The sequence below is a fragment of the Poecile atricapillus genome, chromosome 4, assembly GCF_030490865.1.
Source record: "Poecile atricapillus isolate bPoeAtr1 chromosome 4, bPoeAtr1.hap1, whole genome shotgun sequence".
Lineage (NCBI taxonomy): Eukaryota > Metazoa > Chordata > Aves > Passeriformes > Paridae > Poecile > Poecile atricapillus.
This window is the reverse complement of record NC_081252.1, coordinates 57,773,426-57,790,054: the sequence shown is the minus strand read 5'-3', so window position 1 is coordinate 57,790,054 and position 16,629 is coordinate 57,773,426. Positions and strand designations below refer to the sequence as shown.

Below are 16,629 nucleotides of genomic sequence, written 5' to 3'. Positions count from 1 at the left end.
AGGACAGGATGCATATTCTTATATTCATATTCCATTCCTGGAACAATGGTATTTTTGAGAGAATGTCTTAGTGGTTTTGCACTTTAGAAAAGCAATTTAAAAAATACTAAAATGTGAATATTTCAACAGCTGTAATGGATCTGGTATGCTGGAATGAGTATGTTGCTTTGCTTTATCAATATGAACAGTGTATATAATTTTAATATGTGCCTTTCTTCAGGAAAGCACTCTCTGAGTTGACGACGTGTTTGCGAGAGCGTCTTTATCGATGGCAACAGATTGAGAAGATTTGCGGGTTTCAAATCGCACACAATTCTGGGCTACCAAGCTTGACCTCCTCTCTCTACTCTGATCACAGCTGGGTAGTTATGCCTCGAGTTTCCATTCCTCCCTACCCAATTGCAGGGGGAGTTGATGACTTAGATGAAGACACTCCTCCAATAGTTTCACAGTTTCATGGTAAGTGATGAGCTCAGTAAAAAGAAAGGGGAAAAATTGTGAGGACGTGGCATTTTCAAGTCAGGTGGGAGAAGAGTAGAAGAAATCAAGCAGGATTAGGTCCAAGTCAAAAGGACCAAAATTCTTTGTAGCATTTCAGATATTAGATCTAGTGGACTTACATAAATGAAAACTTGGGTTTTGCAATAAAGATAACATGAAGAAAAAGCCTTTATTTTGTTCCAGTGGGAGTGTGGGGCAAATTCAGCTAAGGTTTTTAAAGTGCTTGTCAACCTTGGATTGCTACTTAGACAAAAGTTTGTAATGAATAATTCTGAGTTTCTGTTAGCTCATTTATTCTATCAGATGGAAGGGATGTAGTCCAGGGTTCCTCAAGCTTTGAGGAAGACCACATCCTTTGGGGGGCCCCATGCTACATAGCCTTGCGCACATTCTTTAGTGGTTGGAACAAAATCCCGTTGTTGTTCAAGGGAAGCTTTCAGGCAGAATGTTTGTGTTTAGATACAGTGGGTTGTTTGAGTGTCCATCAGAGAGGCCAAATTCTGGAGGGAGAGAACTCCAGCTTTGGTTAAACTATGATCAGAAAATACACGCTGGGGATTCAGACCACCCTGATATCATGAGTCATTGTGTCAGAACAAGAGCCTGTTTGGTGGAGGTTGTGATTAACTGGACTCTAGAGGCAAATCAAAAAGATGAGCCCCCATGTAGCTATTCAAACAAGCTGTTTTAAGCTGAGGAATGAATAGGAAAGAAAACTGTTATGTGAGTACATTTTTTTTCCAGGGCTAGGATTCTCAGAAAAAATGCAAACTGTATTTTAAAATAGCATACGATTGCCCTTTTGCTGGCTTCACTTAATGTGTCTTGGGCACTTGTTTTTCTTCTAAATGTACCAACCTTTTTTTCTGCAGAGCACACTGAAAATTTCATTAATCCTCTTGCAACACTACTAACTGCAAGTTCTGATCACTTCTGAGGAATGGTGTTACTCTAGCTGTCTTCAGTGCAAATACTTCGATTTAAACCCTAGTAACAAATTTATTTGAGACCAAATAAAATATGGATGCCTAGAGTTAAGCTTCCAATTCTATATAGAGGAGCCAGTGGTCTGATTTCAAAATGAAGAGCTCCATTTATTGTCATGATTTTCCAAATGGTCTACAGTGACAACACTTGGATATGTGTAAAAGACTTCAGACTTGTGGATTTTTTTAGTCACTCTTCTCATTTAGCTCTTGCTTGGAAGTGAAGCCAGAGAAGAGAGTGCTGTTGATTCAAAGGAACTACACTTAGAAAAGGACTGTACTGTTTGTAAGAGCATACTTAGCTGAAACTTTACTATATGCTTTTGCAATTATGGTTTAATTTTTTTTTTTTTTTTTTGCTAAAGATCAGTTAATTTGCAAATATTTCTTTGTCAGTGATAATAGTAATCTCAACCTTAGTAACACTTCAGATACTTTTTTTTTCTTTTTTTTTTCTTCCTGAATTTTGCTAAGGCACAAGAACCTGGTGTTGTCAAAATTATCACATGAAGGAAGTAGCTTGTCCTTACTTAACTAGCTTTTAAAATTTATTTTTGGTAAATAAAACATGGAAACACTTGGGAGTGGGAAAGGAGAGGAAAATGTGCTAAATTATCTGTTGCTGAAACTAGCGTTGAGAAGTCAAATTATTGTAGGTTGGTTCAGTAACTGCTGAATTATTTCCATCATTTAAACAAAAATAACAAATGCACATGAGGAAGGACAGAAGCAAAATTACTGGTCTTGGTCTTTTTCAGGCAAAATTCATTGTACAGGAGGTCACTTAAGAAAGGGGCTATTTCAGTCACTGGATCTAAAGTGGATTGGGCTATTGCCTTGCCCCAGCATCCTTTGGACTTACAAGATTGACAAAATTTGAAGTCTGTTGGACAGGCTTCTTTGTGCCAGAGCAATTGCATTGATAGGCTAATGTGGTGTCAAATAATAGAGTTTGATCAATCTCAAGCTGAAGAACAAAAATGGATTAAGAAATAGTGTCTGGCATTGGAAAAAAGTCCTTACAGCAGGAAGGTGATAGTGAAACTTCTACTTTTCCATTGACTGAGTAGGATTCAGCTGGTTCCTTGATTTACTGAGTTTCATTTGGACTGGAAAATTCTACATGTTAAGTTGTCACAGCTGAATTCTTCATATTCCTGTGTCTATACACACAAAGAATCGAAATGCTTGTTACTTCTCTCAAAAGTCACTGATGGTGCAATCTTGGTTTTGTTTTGTTTTTTTTTTCCTCGGGGTGCTTTTTTTGGTTCTGTTTCTTTTTTTGTAATACTAGGAAGTAGGATGGCATCTGATTTACCTGGACCTGTAGCACAAATTTCCTAAAGTGATTCTTACTCTCCTATCTCAGTTCACCTTTTCTCTTTGAGGAATTTTTTTTGTAATGACACAAGATTATTTTTGAGCTCCTAACATGCTTTTAAGGTCAGTAGGGAATTCCTCAAAAGTAAAATTAGAAGTTGGATTTACATGGCAACACTCATGTTGAGACTTGCAAACCTTTCTTTCTTTCTCAGGAGTGGAAATAAATCTATATGTCGGTAAAGGTACAGATACTTACTGTTTAGTGAAAGTTTTGATTTCCTGTACTAAGAGAGTGGACAACTTGTCCTTTTCTGAGATTCCAGGAAGGGAAACTGTAACTTACATGATGATAAACTGGCATTGCAGAAAATAAAATGTATTTTATCAGGCTAGACATCCTTGTCTACAAAAAAGATTGAAGGGATTTTTAGCATGTTATGTTTGTTAAACAATTTTGAGCACCAGTAAGGGTCTGATATATCTTACATAAGCAGTAATGCATTCTGTGGGACAGTTTGAGGACAGGTATGAAGCATCCTGAGACTTGTAGCAGCTAGCCTGAAAACAGGTCTGTAGATTTATTTCTGTACAAATATTGCTGCCTAATAATCTTTTGAAGGAGGAATTGGATTTATCACTTCCTGTTGGGTACTTTGCTGATGAGGTCTTGTGAGGCTGTCCCCACTGATTCTTGGTGGTTTTGCTTCTGGAAATTTATAGTTAGCCTGGCAAGAGACAATGTTATCTAAGAGGAAGGTCTTGAGCTTATAATGAGGTTGAATTATGTATTTTCTGTCACGTTACATAAATGAAATTTCTCTATCTAACCTACTTTTCAACTACTGTAGTGTGTATCAGTTGGCTGTTTGGTTAGTCATACCTACATTGCAAAACTTACATTTTATTCTAACCTGCAAATCACCACACAATTAAAATACAGGTCATTGTGTAACATACTAATTTCAGCACTGCTATTTTTGGTTTATGAAGGGTTGGGAGTTTCAGTAGAATCTTTCTTTTTGTTCTCAAGAGAGCAGAGTGAACCAGAGCTTTGGTGTACTTGGTCAGGCACAAAATCTCTGCAGTTGCATCTTGATTAGCTGCTTCATCTAACCGTAGAATGTATGAGGTGTGCCAGTCGTTCTTCCTCTGAATCTGTCAAGCGATGTCAAAGTTGTTTAAAAGTCACTGTCACTGAAGCAGAGATCTGCTACTTAGTCTTCAGAGTAGATACTGTTAACATCAATGTCACTTGGAGGGTTTGGTTTGCTTTTTCTCTGCCTCAGGGTCCATTGTAAAACCTTCCAGCACACTGGCAAGAAGCAGTAGCTTGTGTAGATCAAGACGCAGTGTTGTGCCATCATCTCCACAGTCTCAGCACGCTTTGCAGTCCCCTGACCCTGACATCCTTTCTGTGTCGAGCTGCCCAGCTCTCTATCGAACTGAAGAGGAGGAAGAAGCCATTTACTTCTCTGCTGATAAACAATGGTACGGAGATTAGCAAACAGCACTTGGAACTCTTGATAGGATTATTGAGACTAACAGTTTAGAATTAGAGGTTAAACCAAGCCAAAAGTTAAAGTAATCTATAGGATAATATAAATTAATATAGTCTACATGGAGCAGAGAGTTCTTGTCTGGTATGTGTATGTAAATAGCTAGCATGTCATGTACAGTAAAGTAATGTTACAATCCAGGGTGCACTGAACTAACCCTGATTCTCCATTACAATATGTTACTGGCTTTTACATCTGAAACTAGGATCAAAAGCAATGTCAGCTACTGGGCGAAGAGGAGATGGATGGTAACACAATTCTTACAGCATGTTGAGCGTGTACCTACTCTTGTTACATGGCCTCATAGGAAAAGGTTAAATTCCTTTTGGAAGGAGCAAATGAGCTTGTTGAAAGGTAGGGACACTTGTCCTGAAGAAACTTTTCGTGTATGATAGGCTTAAATCTCCTTCTTTCATTTCATAACTTTTCTGACTTCACGTGCCAGAAAGATAGATTTTGTTCTTTGAAGTGAGATACAAATGACTGATTCTGGGCAGATGCTGCTGCCCACAAAAGCAAGATTGCACAAACTAATTCCCTTAAGTTTAGATAATAAAATGATGTAATGCAAGTTGTAACTTAAAATGTTTAACTTAATTTTTTTTTGTTTAATTTACTACTAAGAAAAAATGTGGGTGGTGCTTTTGACTAATGTTATTGATTCTAAATTAATTTCCTTTTTAACTGTATGAAGGAAATTGTAGCTTCATTATATTTTCTCTTCTTTCTGCTCTGACTCAGGGAAGTACAGGAAACAGGTTCGGAATGTGACTCCTTAAATTCATCCATTGGAAGAAAACAGTCTCCTCCAGCAAGTCTTGAGATGTACCAGACAATTTCTCCTCAGAAAGTATCACCAGAAGAATTCTTACTTGAGGAATCATCTATGGGAGACTCCTCTTCTCTAACTGCAGATATTTCTAGGGGCTCTCCTGACTGTGTAGGCATGGCAGAAACTAAGAGCATGATCTTTAGTCCTGCAAGCAAAGTTTATAATGGAATCCTGGAGAAGTCTTGCAGCATGAACCAGCTTTCAACTGGGATCCCAGTCCCAAAGCCTCGTCACACCTCATGTTCTTCAACCGGCAGTGATAGTAAACCCAGCCATGAAGCTGCTTCTGTCCCTAGGATAAGCAGCATCCCACAGGACCTCTACCAGAATGGTGAAAAAAATAAAAAGCCATCAAAAATAAAAAACCTCTTTAAGAAGAAGTGTAAATGAGGTGGGCAGAAGAACCTATAGTAATATTATAAGAACTCTTATTTTTTAAATCTTTAGGAATGTAATTCTATTTGAGCATTCCAGACTGGATGCCCTAATGGAATACTCTGTAGGTCACCTATATTTAATGACTGTACTGTCAACGGTTGTGCCAGCTGTCAATGAGAAATCATTAAAAAGTTCAGACAGTTTACATTAATTTCTGCCTATTTATTTCTTTATTTTTTTAGTTTGTCTTTTTCAGCCTTTTTTTTTTTTTTTTTAATTTGATTTGTTGGGCTTTTTTAAGTTTATTCATAAACCATTTTTAAGCCACTTCGGACTCCTAAGCTTTAATGGACTAGTAAGCCTTCTTGGGCTTGCCAAAGTTTCTTGTTTACTGGAGCATCTTCCTATCTTTCCATAGAAATAGGACATTTATCTACTGGACTTTAACAAAAATAAAAGAAGTAGAACTAAATGAATTGCACTACTGCTTTACAGACTGGAACAGTCTCTGCAAGTGAAACGGAAAGACTTGTATTTGACTGAGAACATGAATCTTTTCACTTTTAGATCTTTTGGGGTTTTAAAGTAGAATTTAGCATTTCTAATTGACTTGATTTCTGGAAATGGAAATGTCATGCTTTTATTATGGGAAGCTTTGTTAGATGCATTTATTATTAGAATGGTTCAAGTCCTGCTGTAAAGATCATTTTTTTCCCAGGACTTTCACTGTGATTTTAATTCACTGCAGGCTGTATGACAAACAGAAAAAAGAAAAAAATGGAAGAAAAAAAAAAGAAAAAAAAGAAAATTACCAAGAGAACAGGCTCTTGATTCCTTATGCAAGATGGTTGTGAAACTTGACTGAAGACTGAAAAAATTCACCCTCAAAATGAGGAGGGAGAATAGTAGCTTTTGTTTACAGATTGACAGACAATGGACATTTGGGTTGCGAAAGTTTGTACTGTGGTAAAGATAATAAATTGGAAACATTATTGTGCTTGGGAATGTTCCAATTTTAGCTGATGCTTGTTTCAGACATGTTTCAGAGGTCCTGTTAATTGGAAGCTGTCGTAGGCTACATTGCTTATGCTTACTGCTGTGTATAAGTTATTATATTTTTTGAATTAGCTATTATTGTCTTAATGTCCTCCTTTTGTAAGATTTCATACACTTTATTTTTGTATAGTTTGAAGATTTAGCTGTTCAAAGATGTCTGAAGTAAATAGTATAATTTTATAATGCACACTGTTATACTAACTCATAATTTTACATATAAAGATAGATATAAAGGTGAGATGACATGCTTCAGATAAAAGCAATTTTTGTGAAGCTTTTTGAGGGAGGGATGAAATTACTGTGAGGTAACAAGGAAGCCTTCTTAGGATAGCAGTAGCTAGTTGTTCAAAAACATCCTTTTATTTTTTTTTAACAGTTGGAGACAAAAAATGTATGGCTTAAGCAACAGTGCCTTGTATTCAGTTTGAAAATATTAATACTGAGCAGGAATTTCTTCTGAGGTACATTCCAAAGAAATATTTCCTGTTCTAGTCAATAGAAGCAATTTACCCAGTGATGACTAAACAGTCTCAGATCTTCCATGGGGGTGTTCCATTTGCCTCAGTAGCAGGTGCCACTGCCAGGGACTTGTGATTAGGGGCTCACTTCTTGCCAATATGTATGTGATGTACTGTATGAAAGAATTATTTCACAGACTGCCTACATTTTTTCTAGTAAGGAGCCTTCAAAACCTGTAGCTAATTGAAATCAAGTGATGTGTCTTTTCTATAATTTTCTTTTTAGGTTCCACTGTACATACCCAATGTAGTTCTCCCCTCAAGAAGTGGTGGTGATTTTAACAGATTTACTGTGGTTAGTGACATGGTTGAAAGAGAGTGGTTATAAAATGGGGTGGAGACCTTGCATGTGCAAGTACTTTAGATGTCCTGGTACACTGGTTAATTCCTTAAGAGAACGGAAATAATCCAGATCCAGTAATTTGTTGTGTGACTGACTGTAGGCCATGTATGCAGAAATGCATGGGACAAATCAACTGTGTGGTAAAGTTTGGAGAAGAAAAAATTGGTGGAATAGAAAATAATGAGTACATAATATTGTTCCATTATTCTCTGAATCATCGGGTTGAACAGCTGTAGCTTAAAAAAAACCCCAATGTAATCACAAGGTAACAATGGTCTCTTTGAACAAGGATTGTACATCTGGACATGGCAGACAACAAAAAGCAGTGATGAAAAATGTTGTGCTGAAGAACCACCTCAATGCTGAGCCTTCAAGAGCTGCAGTTTAAAGACTGATGAAGTACTTGAACATCTACAAAGGGAACAATTTCATGCAAGTAGGGAAGTCACTGTGCCTCCCAAACAACACAGAGACTACTACCAGAAAAATCTTGATGCACCTGAGAAGGCTATAGCAATAATTGAGTTTAAAATAATATCTGGGGCTGGATAGTAGATCTTGGTGTGAGGTTTGAGTAACTCTGTCTCTATCATTACCAAAAAAGATCAAGTGGTGTTTTGGTACAGCAAACATTTTTGGAGAGTGAACATTTACACATGGAAAAAAAGCTGGTACTGAGTAATGGAAGGGCAGCACTTCTTAATTATGATATCAAAATTGGGCAAACTCAAATACTGAGAAGCCAAAACAGACAAATTCAGTTTTCTGTAGTAAGTATAACTAAAAGTGAAATAGAGGAGGTATTGAGCTTTTCATGGCTGAGAGTTAAAGAGTTAAATATATTTTTAAAAAAACAATTTAACTATTTTCTAGAAAAAATATATTTCATTATGTTGTTCAAACAAATTAGATGAGGTTATATCATAATGATGGATTCTGGCTTCAAAATGGCAAACCTTTGGAGCACAGACTCAACACTCTCAACACTCAGTGTATCACCAGCTGTCCTGTAACTTTATAGCTGCTTCTTAATAAGTGTTAGAGAACAAAAAGATGAAATTAATACAGTCAGAAGTGGTGAGTATTATATGTTGGAGCACAAATTAATTTTAGGTTGAGTTTATTTTTTATTATTTTAATAGCCACTTGGATTTCTTGCCATTTATTTAAATAAAGTGGCTTCCATTGCTCCTACTGCAGAAATTCCTGTCTTCAAATGGTTCAAGTCATTTTACCGAGGGATGTTGAGAGCCCTGGCTCTAAGGTAGATCCTCTCTGGCAGTCACCAAACCCAGTCATAGCATTGAAGTACCTGGCATATCCACATGTAAGAAGTGAGACAACATGCCCCAAAAGGTTCTCTGTTCCAGCTCCACTGGCTCACAGTGTAACTTGAACTCGCTGGCAGGCAGGGAGTCCAGCCAGCATTCCAACCACTAGGATTCATAGGACATATCAGTCACTTGAGAGTCAGCTAGTGTCAGTAGAGATTGGTTTGTGGGCTTTTTGTTTTGTTTGTTTGTTTTGGATGTTTTTTCGCTCTTATAGCTAAAATACATGGGTTTTTTTTTTTTAATTTTTTGGTATTTCAGAAGATGAGGCTCTTTGCTATTTATGTATTTTGTTAGAGTACTTTGTCAGGACAGCAGCTTCTTTATGGAAATTGCCTAAAAGACTTCTCCCTGTTTAAGGCTGCTGTTTAAGTCACTTGTAAAATGAAGACGTGTCACATGTATGGTTCTGTATAAAGAAGAAAAAAAATCCCAGTTCTTCTAAAACTAAGCAAACCCAAACTCTTCCACAATTCTTACTAAAGCTGTATGATACTTGATTAGCATAAAAGTATTGGGAAAGGCATTTTCGTTGCCATGGGGAATGCTTTTACCATCTTACAATGCACTTAGAGATTAAAACAGTTGATTATGTTTGGGTTTTTTGGTTTTTCATTTTGGTTGGCTCCCCTCCATCCCTCATCCCTACTGCTCAGTGATGGAACTTAAAATTGTTCATTGACAATTCCAGGCATATGCCCACTTTTCTTCCCTTGCTGGTACCTAGGTAGCAGATTACCCTCTATTTCCTGAAGGGCAATTTGCTGAAAGAGGAAAAATTCTCAATCATAGTTCAAGTAGTAATATTAAAGAATATATTTCCTTTTTTGGAAGCCTAGAAGATGAAGCCAAGAATACTTGATTTCTGTTTTCTTACAATATTTATGGATGCCAGCTGGAATTAGGCAGTAATTTACAACTGATTGAAAGCCTAAAAAGATAAAGCTAATAAGAAATTAAAGCTTTCAAGATTTTTTCCTTTTGCTTCCCAAAATATGGGAACATGGCATGCACAGGAGGGAAATGAGCTGATTAGCATTTCTTGTATCACCAGCTGTTAGAGTTTCAGGATAATTTCATTCCATTTCCACGATACATTGCTGGATAGGGATTGCTACCTTATTTTTATTAGTATACAATGAAATTTTTTTTTCAATTTAATTACAAGCACATTTATGAGCAGTGGAGAATGTAAATAATTTTTTTTTAAAGCCAAATGGAGGACTTACCAATTCTTGGACTGCTTGTCTGTTTGCTTATCTCCTTGTGCAATATGTTAAGTAGGATAAACACATTTTTCTATTCTGTTCCAGTTGCCCTTACTATATAGGGGTGTGTTACTATCTCATGTTTGAATCACTGCTCCAAAATTGCTTGTAGGCGTTTTAATCCTGGATGTTGCATCTTGTGATTCCTGGTGAAGCCCCCTATGCCAGGTTGAGTCTTAAGTGCTGCTAACATTTTCTGCTAGTGACACAGATGTTGGGATAACTAATAACTAAAAATTGCCTGCAGATTTTGGCTGCCTGACAGTGTGTAGATGTTTAGGTGACCATTTTTCGGGGTTTCAGTAGCAGTTCGAATGTGTCATACAGGTGTTCAACAGATGGTTTTTGATTCCAGCCCAGTGCAGATGATGCTTTTCTGACTCTCCACTTAGTCCTCTGTTACGTAAACAGAACTCAGCAATTCATACAAATGGTAACAATATCAAGTTTTAAACTATTATCCCTGAGTGCTCTTGCATCTGATATTGCTTAAGCAGATGGCAGTACTTCTCAATCCACTTCAGGCATTCAGAAATAAAGTAGATTTGTGGTATCTTTGGTTTTCTTAACAACTTAAGATCTCAAGTTTACCAAATTTTGTGTGTGTGTGTTCTGTGTATTTAATGCTTCACTGAAATGAAAGTGGGAAGGTTGATTTCTGCTTAGATGTTAAGGATAACACATTTGAGCAAAGAAACGCCTCTTGCTCATTGGAGAGGATGAAAAATGTTCAGTGGTATTTAATCTCCTCCTAAAGAACACTCACAGTTTAGATTGCTGGAGATAAGACGTACATTCAATTTCTAGGCTTTCAGATCAGTAACTTTTTATCCAACAAAAGACCCCACTTTCTTCTTTAGGTGTACTCTTCAGGGCATTACCTTCTTATTTCTAACCTCTCTTCCACTTTTCACCCAGCATTAAATTTAGTAGTTACAGTACTAACCAGGGTGATTGCCAGACCTTAGAGCAGCTTCAGATAAATTTTAGTAGCATGTCTTAACGTATGTTTTGGTTCAGTATGTGCTAAAGACATCTGAATCAAAACTTTGTCCTTCACATTCCTTTTATTTTAATTCAACTCAGTTCTTTGTGATCCCTCTCCTGTTAAAAACATAAGCAGGTACTGGTAGTTGTTTATAGTATAGAGTACTACAGGCTGTTTTTTTTCACTTGGGAAATAATAGATAAATGGTAAATAGTTGCCTTTTAAAGACTTTGTCACAGTTGGATATTAGTGTAAAAACACTGCTGTACTTCAGGCAGATGAGGTAGAGAGAGCACTGGCTGGTGTGATTTGTGTATGAGTGGTAAAGTTATCCTTTAATTATCCTTTGATTGTTTATTTGTGTCTTAAGTTAATGCTGCACAATTATTTTCAGACTTGAATTCAATTAAAATTAAGGTCAGTATGTCCAACCCTACAAAAGTCAGTTTTCAGTTGTCAGCCATCACTCCATGCTTACAAAAATTAATGACAATCTTGAATATTTGTACTAGCTTGTTGGGTAGTAGAGTGGATTCTGGTAAGTCTTCAGGTGAAAGGCAGAGAACTTCTGAAGTAGGTAATCTGTATTCTTTATCAGCTTTCAAATCCATCTCCTAGTAAGATGGGGTCTCCCCAGGGGAATGTAGATGTACTTACTGCTTGGAACTTTGTAGTTAATTATATTTGGCTCTCTAATTCTAATAACTTGCATGTGTGCTATGCTTGCTTGCTTTTCAATAGCTGACAAAATCTATAGAAGATCTTGGGAGTTTGTCTTAAAAAATTGCTGTTAAAAAAAAAAAAGACTGGCAAGAGAAATCTGTCAGGCTGTGAACTGAATAGAGTGAACAAAGAGACCAGATGTTGTCTAAAACCATTGTTTAAATAATTCGTAATGAAATGAATTGGGTAGCACGTCTGTTTTCACATTGCTCTTCTCCAAGTAACAAATATAATTAGAATACCCTAGACTTCAGCAAGGCTGTTTGGGAGATATCTTGCCCTGTTTTTATTTTTAATTTAAATAACATTGAGTTGTAGTGAGTGTTCAGCATATTAATGCCTGACTTAAAAGATTATCAGAATTTGAATGACTTGCATTGTTTTGTTTAATTACCGCTTTATAAAAATGTAGATATTTGCATAAAGCCCATTGGATCTGGTTGTTTTAATGGCATAGCAAGAAGAGGACCAAGACAAGTAAATGTGGAAAATTTGAATCTTAAGATGCTTTACTGTTCTGGGAAGAGATGTTCTCCATGCAGATTCTTCTCTTCCTCTGTTTGCTCTTGGCTTCTGTTTGTTTTCATTAGTTGGACTAAAATAGGAAACAAAGCCCTCAGACTGACTAGTTTCTGTCTCTAATATATACACTGTACTTGCTTTTAACCTCACCTATTGCATGTTGTTGATGCTGTACACAAATGCATTTGGAGTATTTCTTTGGTGTTGTACAGCATGATGCATTTCATTCCCTTTTCTAATTTACCTTCCATTAGCTATATATTGCTTTATGACTGGAAAAAAACCTGAATTTTGGGGAATTTAGTCTGTTTGCATATAAAAATCTTTTTTTTTTCCTTTTCTGTGAGTCTTATGAGAAATGTCCTGCTTGGAGAGTCTCAGACAGTATTTTCCTGTGTTTATTCATGTTACTTTGCTTTACTTTATAAGTGAAAGTTGATTTTATTGATTTCTGATGTGTTGTTGCACTTAATGTTGAATAAATCTGACTTTCATTTTGAAAAGTGAAACTGTGTTAGTGAAAATGTTATGCAATTTTAATTGATCTTAGCCTGTTCCCTGAGTATATAAACTTTGGATTTTTAATTTTTTTTTTTTATCTTGAGCTAAGTTTTCTTGGTTCTGCTTAGGATTCTGGCCAGAATTTTTTTTTATGCTATTACTAAAGCTTGACAGCAATATTACTGGGAAGGGGAAGGTGGAAACCATTTTGTTTGGCAACTAGGGTGCTATAGTCAGGCTTGTAAATCCTGAATCTTCTTGCTTTTGCTTGAAAGAGCCTTTCTGAGTTTCTGTTGTTTAACATTTTGAAGATTTTGGATTTTGTTTTTTCTTTTGGTTTTTTTTTCCCTTTTTTTTTTTTTTTTTCTCCCCACTCTTTCTTTTCCCTTCTGAACAAGCTGAAAAGACTTTCCAAGTGACTGCTGGAATAATATGTAGCCTTGTGATTTTGAACATGAGGATTGGTTTGAGAGCCTGTGGCTCTCTATCAGGAAGAAAAAAAAATCCGTGTTGTTGTTTAATATTTCTTTTAACTTGTAGCTTGGAGGAGGAGGAAGCTCAAGAAGAGCTTTTTCAAAGCAGCTTCTTTTGTAACCAAAAATCCTAGTTATGTGGAGGTGACAAGATTGTGGTTGGGTAGATCAGTGAGTAACAACACAGGTGAATCACAGGATCAGTATGAATCATGTTTAAAGAATTTAAATTAGTTTTTTCCAGATAAAAATGGATATTGATTATTGAATCTGTATATAAGTTGTGTTCAGCTGTAGTTGTCTAATACAGTCCACTTCAGAATCAATAGTTTAGTGTGTGTGAGCTGGTCACTGTTTCACTTCAATTTGTCCTTAGCATTCTTGATTAAACAGTGTTAACTGTTTATCAATGGGGAAATCATATAGGCTGCCTAAAAAAAGCCTAAATCAGCATCTTCAGAGAGCTAAAGTATTGGGAACCTGCTGTTAATTTCTCCTGCAAATGTTGATTGAGCTATTATAGCATTGCTTATAAGAAATGGCTTATTTTACTGCAAGACTTGGCACCCAAGCAAGTGGAACACAGAGCATTCTAATCCCAAAGGACATAACTGAGCTTTGGTTAATTAACAGCTTCAGCAAGCTGGTATGCAGTCAGTGAAGTCAGGGTTTGATTTCTTTTTCTGATGAACTGCATTTGACTACTATGGAATCAAAGTCATTGCCGTACCCTGAAAAAACTAGGCTTTTAAACTCATAGTTTTTCCAGTTTCACTAGGTGATGGAATCACTTGTGAAATTCTGTAGTATCTTGCTTGCCCTAAGTGAGATAGAAGATGTGAAATGGGGTTGAAATGGGGCAGGTAATCTCCTATAAGGTCTTTTTGGGTATTTAGCTGTTCCTAGGTGTAGAGTGTTCCTGGCTATGCTGGTTCTGGAGTGGTTTCAGAAAGGTCTAACCCTGTTACTCTGAGTGCCTTGTAAGGGTGTGCGAAGTATCCACAAATATATCAATAAAGTGGAAAATATTTCTTCATTCAAATAATTTATTTATATTTAAAGAGAAGTTTAGCTGAATTTCCTGTCCGCTTAATGCTGCAGTACTTGTCTGTTTCAATTCTTCCTCTTCTGTTTTTCAAAGAGGAAGTTAACTATTTAAGTTCTAAAGGCTAGGTTTTGTCTGTATTCTAAGAGGTCTCATCTTTCAGCCTATGGCTAATCATATTCTGGAAGTAATTCCTGAACCTCATGGTGGATTTCCTGTTTTCTCTTTATTACTAAACTACTCACTCCAGTTTTTCTCATCAGTTTTATACAGAAGATGCTTCGCAATAGAGAAATATTCCAGAAATTGTCACAATTACAGCCTGAGGGTGAAGGCACATCAATAATTGTATAGGTGAAGAAAGAGACAGGGGACAGGGGCACAGGAGAAGAAGGGATATACTATGAATTGTTTGTACTCTGGAGTGCAGGAATCTGGAAGAATGATTGAAGGTACAAGTTATGTATGAGGGAAGCTCAAACACAGACCATGTAATTGATATTTGGATTTTTTCCCCCTCCCTTATTCCTACTCTTATGAAATACACCCTTTTTTAAAGTGTAGATATAAGATCCTAAGGAGGATGATTGTCAATAGAAATACTGCTTTGTGTTTAAAAAAAAAAGGTGCTTTCTGCTCAATCTATAGTGTGCATAAATTTTTATGGCAATTTTAGATAACGTGGTTTGAGAAAGATAAATAAAACATCAGAAATAGCACCTGATATATCTCTGGAGATAGAATGTCATCTACCATGAACACTGCAAGGTAGATAATTATCCTAAATATCTACAACAACAAAAACTCCCACCAAACAAACTAACCAACCAACAGCCTCCCCCCACCCTTGCCTTCCAAATCCCCTCAAACCCCAACTCTGTTGTGTTTAAAGTTATTTTCTTTTTTCAGATTGCTGTTCCCTAGCTGGAGCATATAACAGCCTGTATAGCTGCAGTTTACATTGTCAGAGATTTTGATTAATTTCAGAAGAAACAGTAGACACGTAAGAAACATACACTGAGTTTTGATAAAGTTGACAAAGTTAGTGTATCTCCAGTACTTAACAAGCAAAGGGCTTCTGAATGTGAACTTTTCCTAACAAGGTTCCTGTCACTTTGAAGAGTTCTTGCATTCATGCATCTAGACACTGCTCTGCCACAGGTGTGCTTTAAGTCTGTAGTTTCTGCTTTGATGTATGACTTCTGATTTGTAAACACTAAAAATTCCAAAATTAATATGTAAAAGTTAAAAACAAAATCAATTTCAAAAACCTCAGTTCAGAAACTTGTTATAGAAAAGAATACATCCTTTAAAGTCAAGATTTCTAGTGTAGACTAACTAAATATAACAATTAATTGTGTATTGGTGATCTTGATTTCTTGCAGTCATCTGCTCAGCCCATCAGTCCTAGCATCGCCTTCAACATGAGGTTATATTTTGTAGTGAATCTGGCTTTTGTCTTGTGTACTGCAATGACAAGTTTTGCAGTCTGTGCTCGTCAATGGACTGGTGCAGCCTCTGGTTCCTAAAGCAGCTCTGGGACACCTCTGCTGCTTTGCTGTTAGCAGTGTATCTCCTCATCCTATGGGCAAATCTAAGGCTTGAAAATTTTTTTTCCCAGGGTTTTAATTGGAGCTTTGCTTTGTTGAGCCTGGAATAGTGCAGTCCAGGCAGGTCTGGCCAGAGCTACTGTGCATTGCTAGTGATTGATCACATGTCTGAGAGGGCTGCTGTAGCTACTCAGGACCATTGCTAATATTAGCCAGAGACAAATATACCAATAGAGGCTCTGCAGGTAGTGGAGAAAATTCTCCAATTCCTACCTAAATCATGCCAACATAAATTAAGGAAAAGCCTTCAAGGAGCAGTTACTGCAGTCTTGAATCAGAAAAAAAATTAGTAATATTTTATTCTTCCATATCCCATAGTGTGAATAAAAGGAAACATACTAGTTCTTCTTAGAGTTCTGCAAACCCTTTGTGACAGTGCTCATGACATAGCAGCCAGGAATTAAGAAACTGAAAGGAGTAATATGTTTGTGTACTTGATAGGAACAGTGAAGGGCTCTTGTTAGATTTTCCAGTTTTTACTTTCATTAAAGGTGGAATGTGCATAAAAAAGTGTACAAGAGTAATTAGATTATTAGTTCTGTTAATATCAACTACTTTATCCCATAGAATCCTCTAGATGCAATTTAGATGTGAGGAAACACCTGGCAGCCTCATGTAGAACTTGGTGTTGAGCTCCTAATCAACTTGAATTTGCACAGAATTGGGATTGGATGT

The 16,629-nt window shown here is 36.6% G+C and overlaps 1 protein-coding gene across 3 annotated transcripts in view; it reads left to right on the top strand.

Annotated features, from left to right (window-relative positions):
• The window catches only part of STIM2 (stromal interaction molecule 2), a 68,204-nt gene extending 57,415 nt beyond the window's left edge, over nt 1-10,789 (top strand). The window contains exons 10-13 of one of the 3 annotated variants that reach the window (XM_058837605.1): nt 221-459; nt 4,097-4,298; nt 4,572-4,720; nt 5,108-10,789. In XM_058837605.1, coding sequence (XP_058693588.1) covers nt 221-459; nt 4,097-4,298; nt 4,572-4,720; nt 5,108-5,145 — 628 coding nt within the window. In that variant the 3' untranslated portion in view covers nt 5,146-10,789. The remainder of the gene's footprint in view (nt 1-220; nt 460-4,096; nt 4,299-4,571; nt 4,721-5,107) is intronic. The other 2 variants (XM_058837604.1, XM_058837606.1) reach the window with 2 other exon arrangements.
• The last annotated feature ends 5,840 nt before the right edge of the window (nt 10,790-16,629 follow it).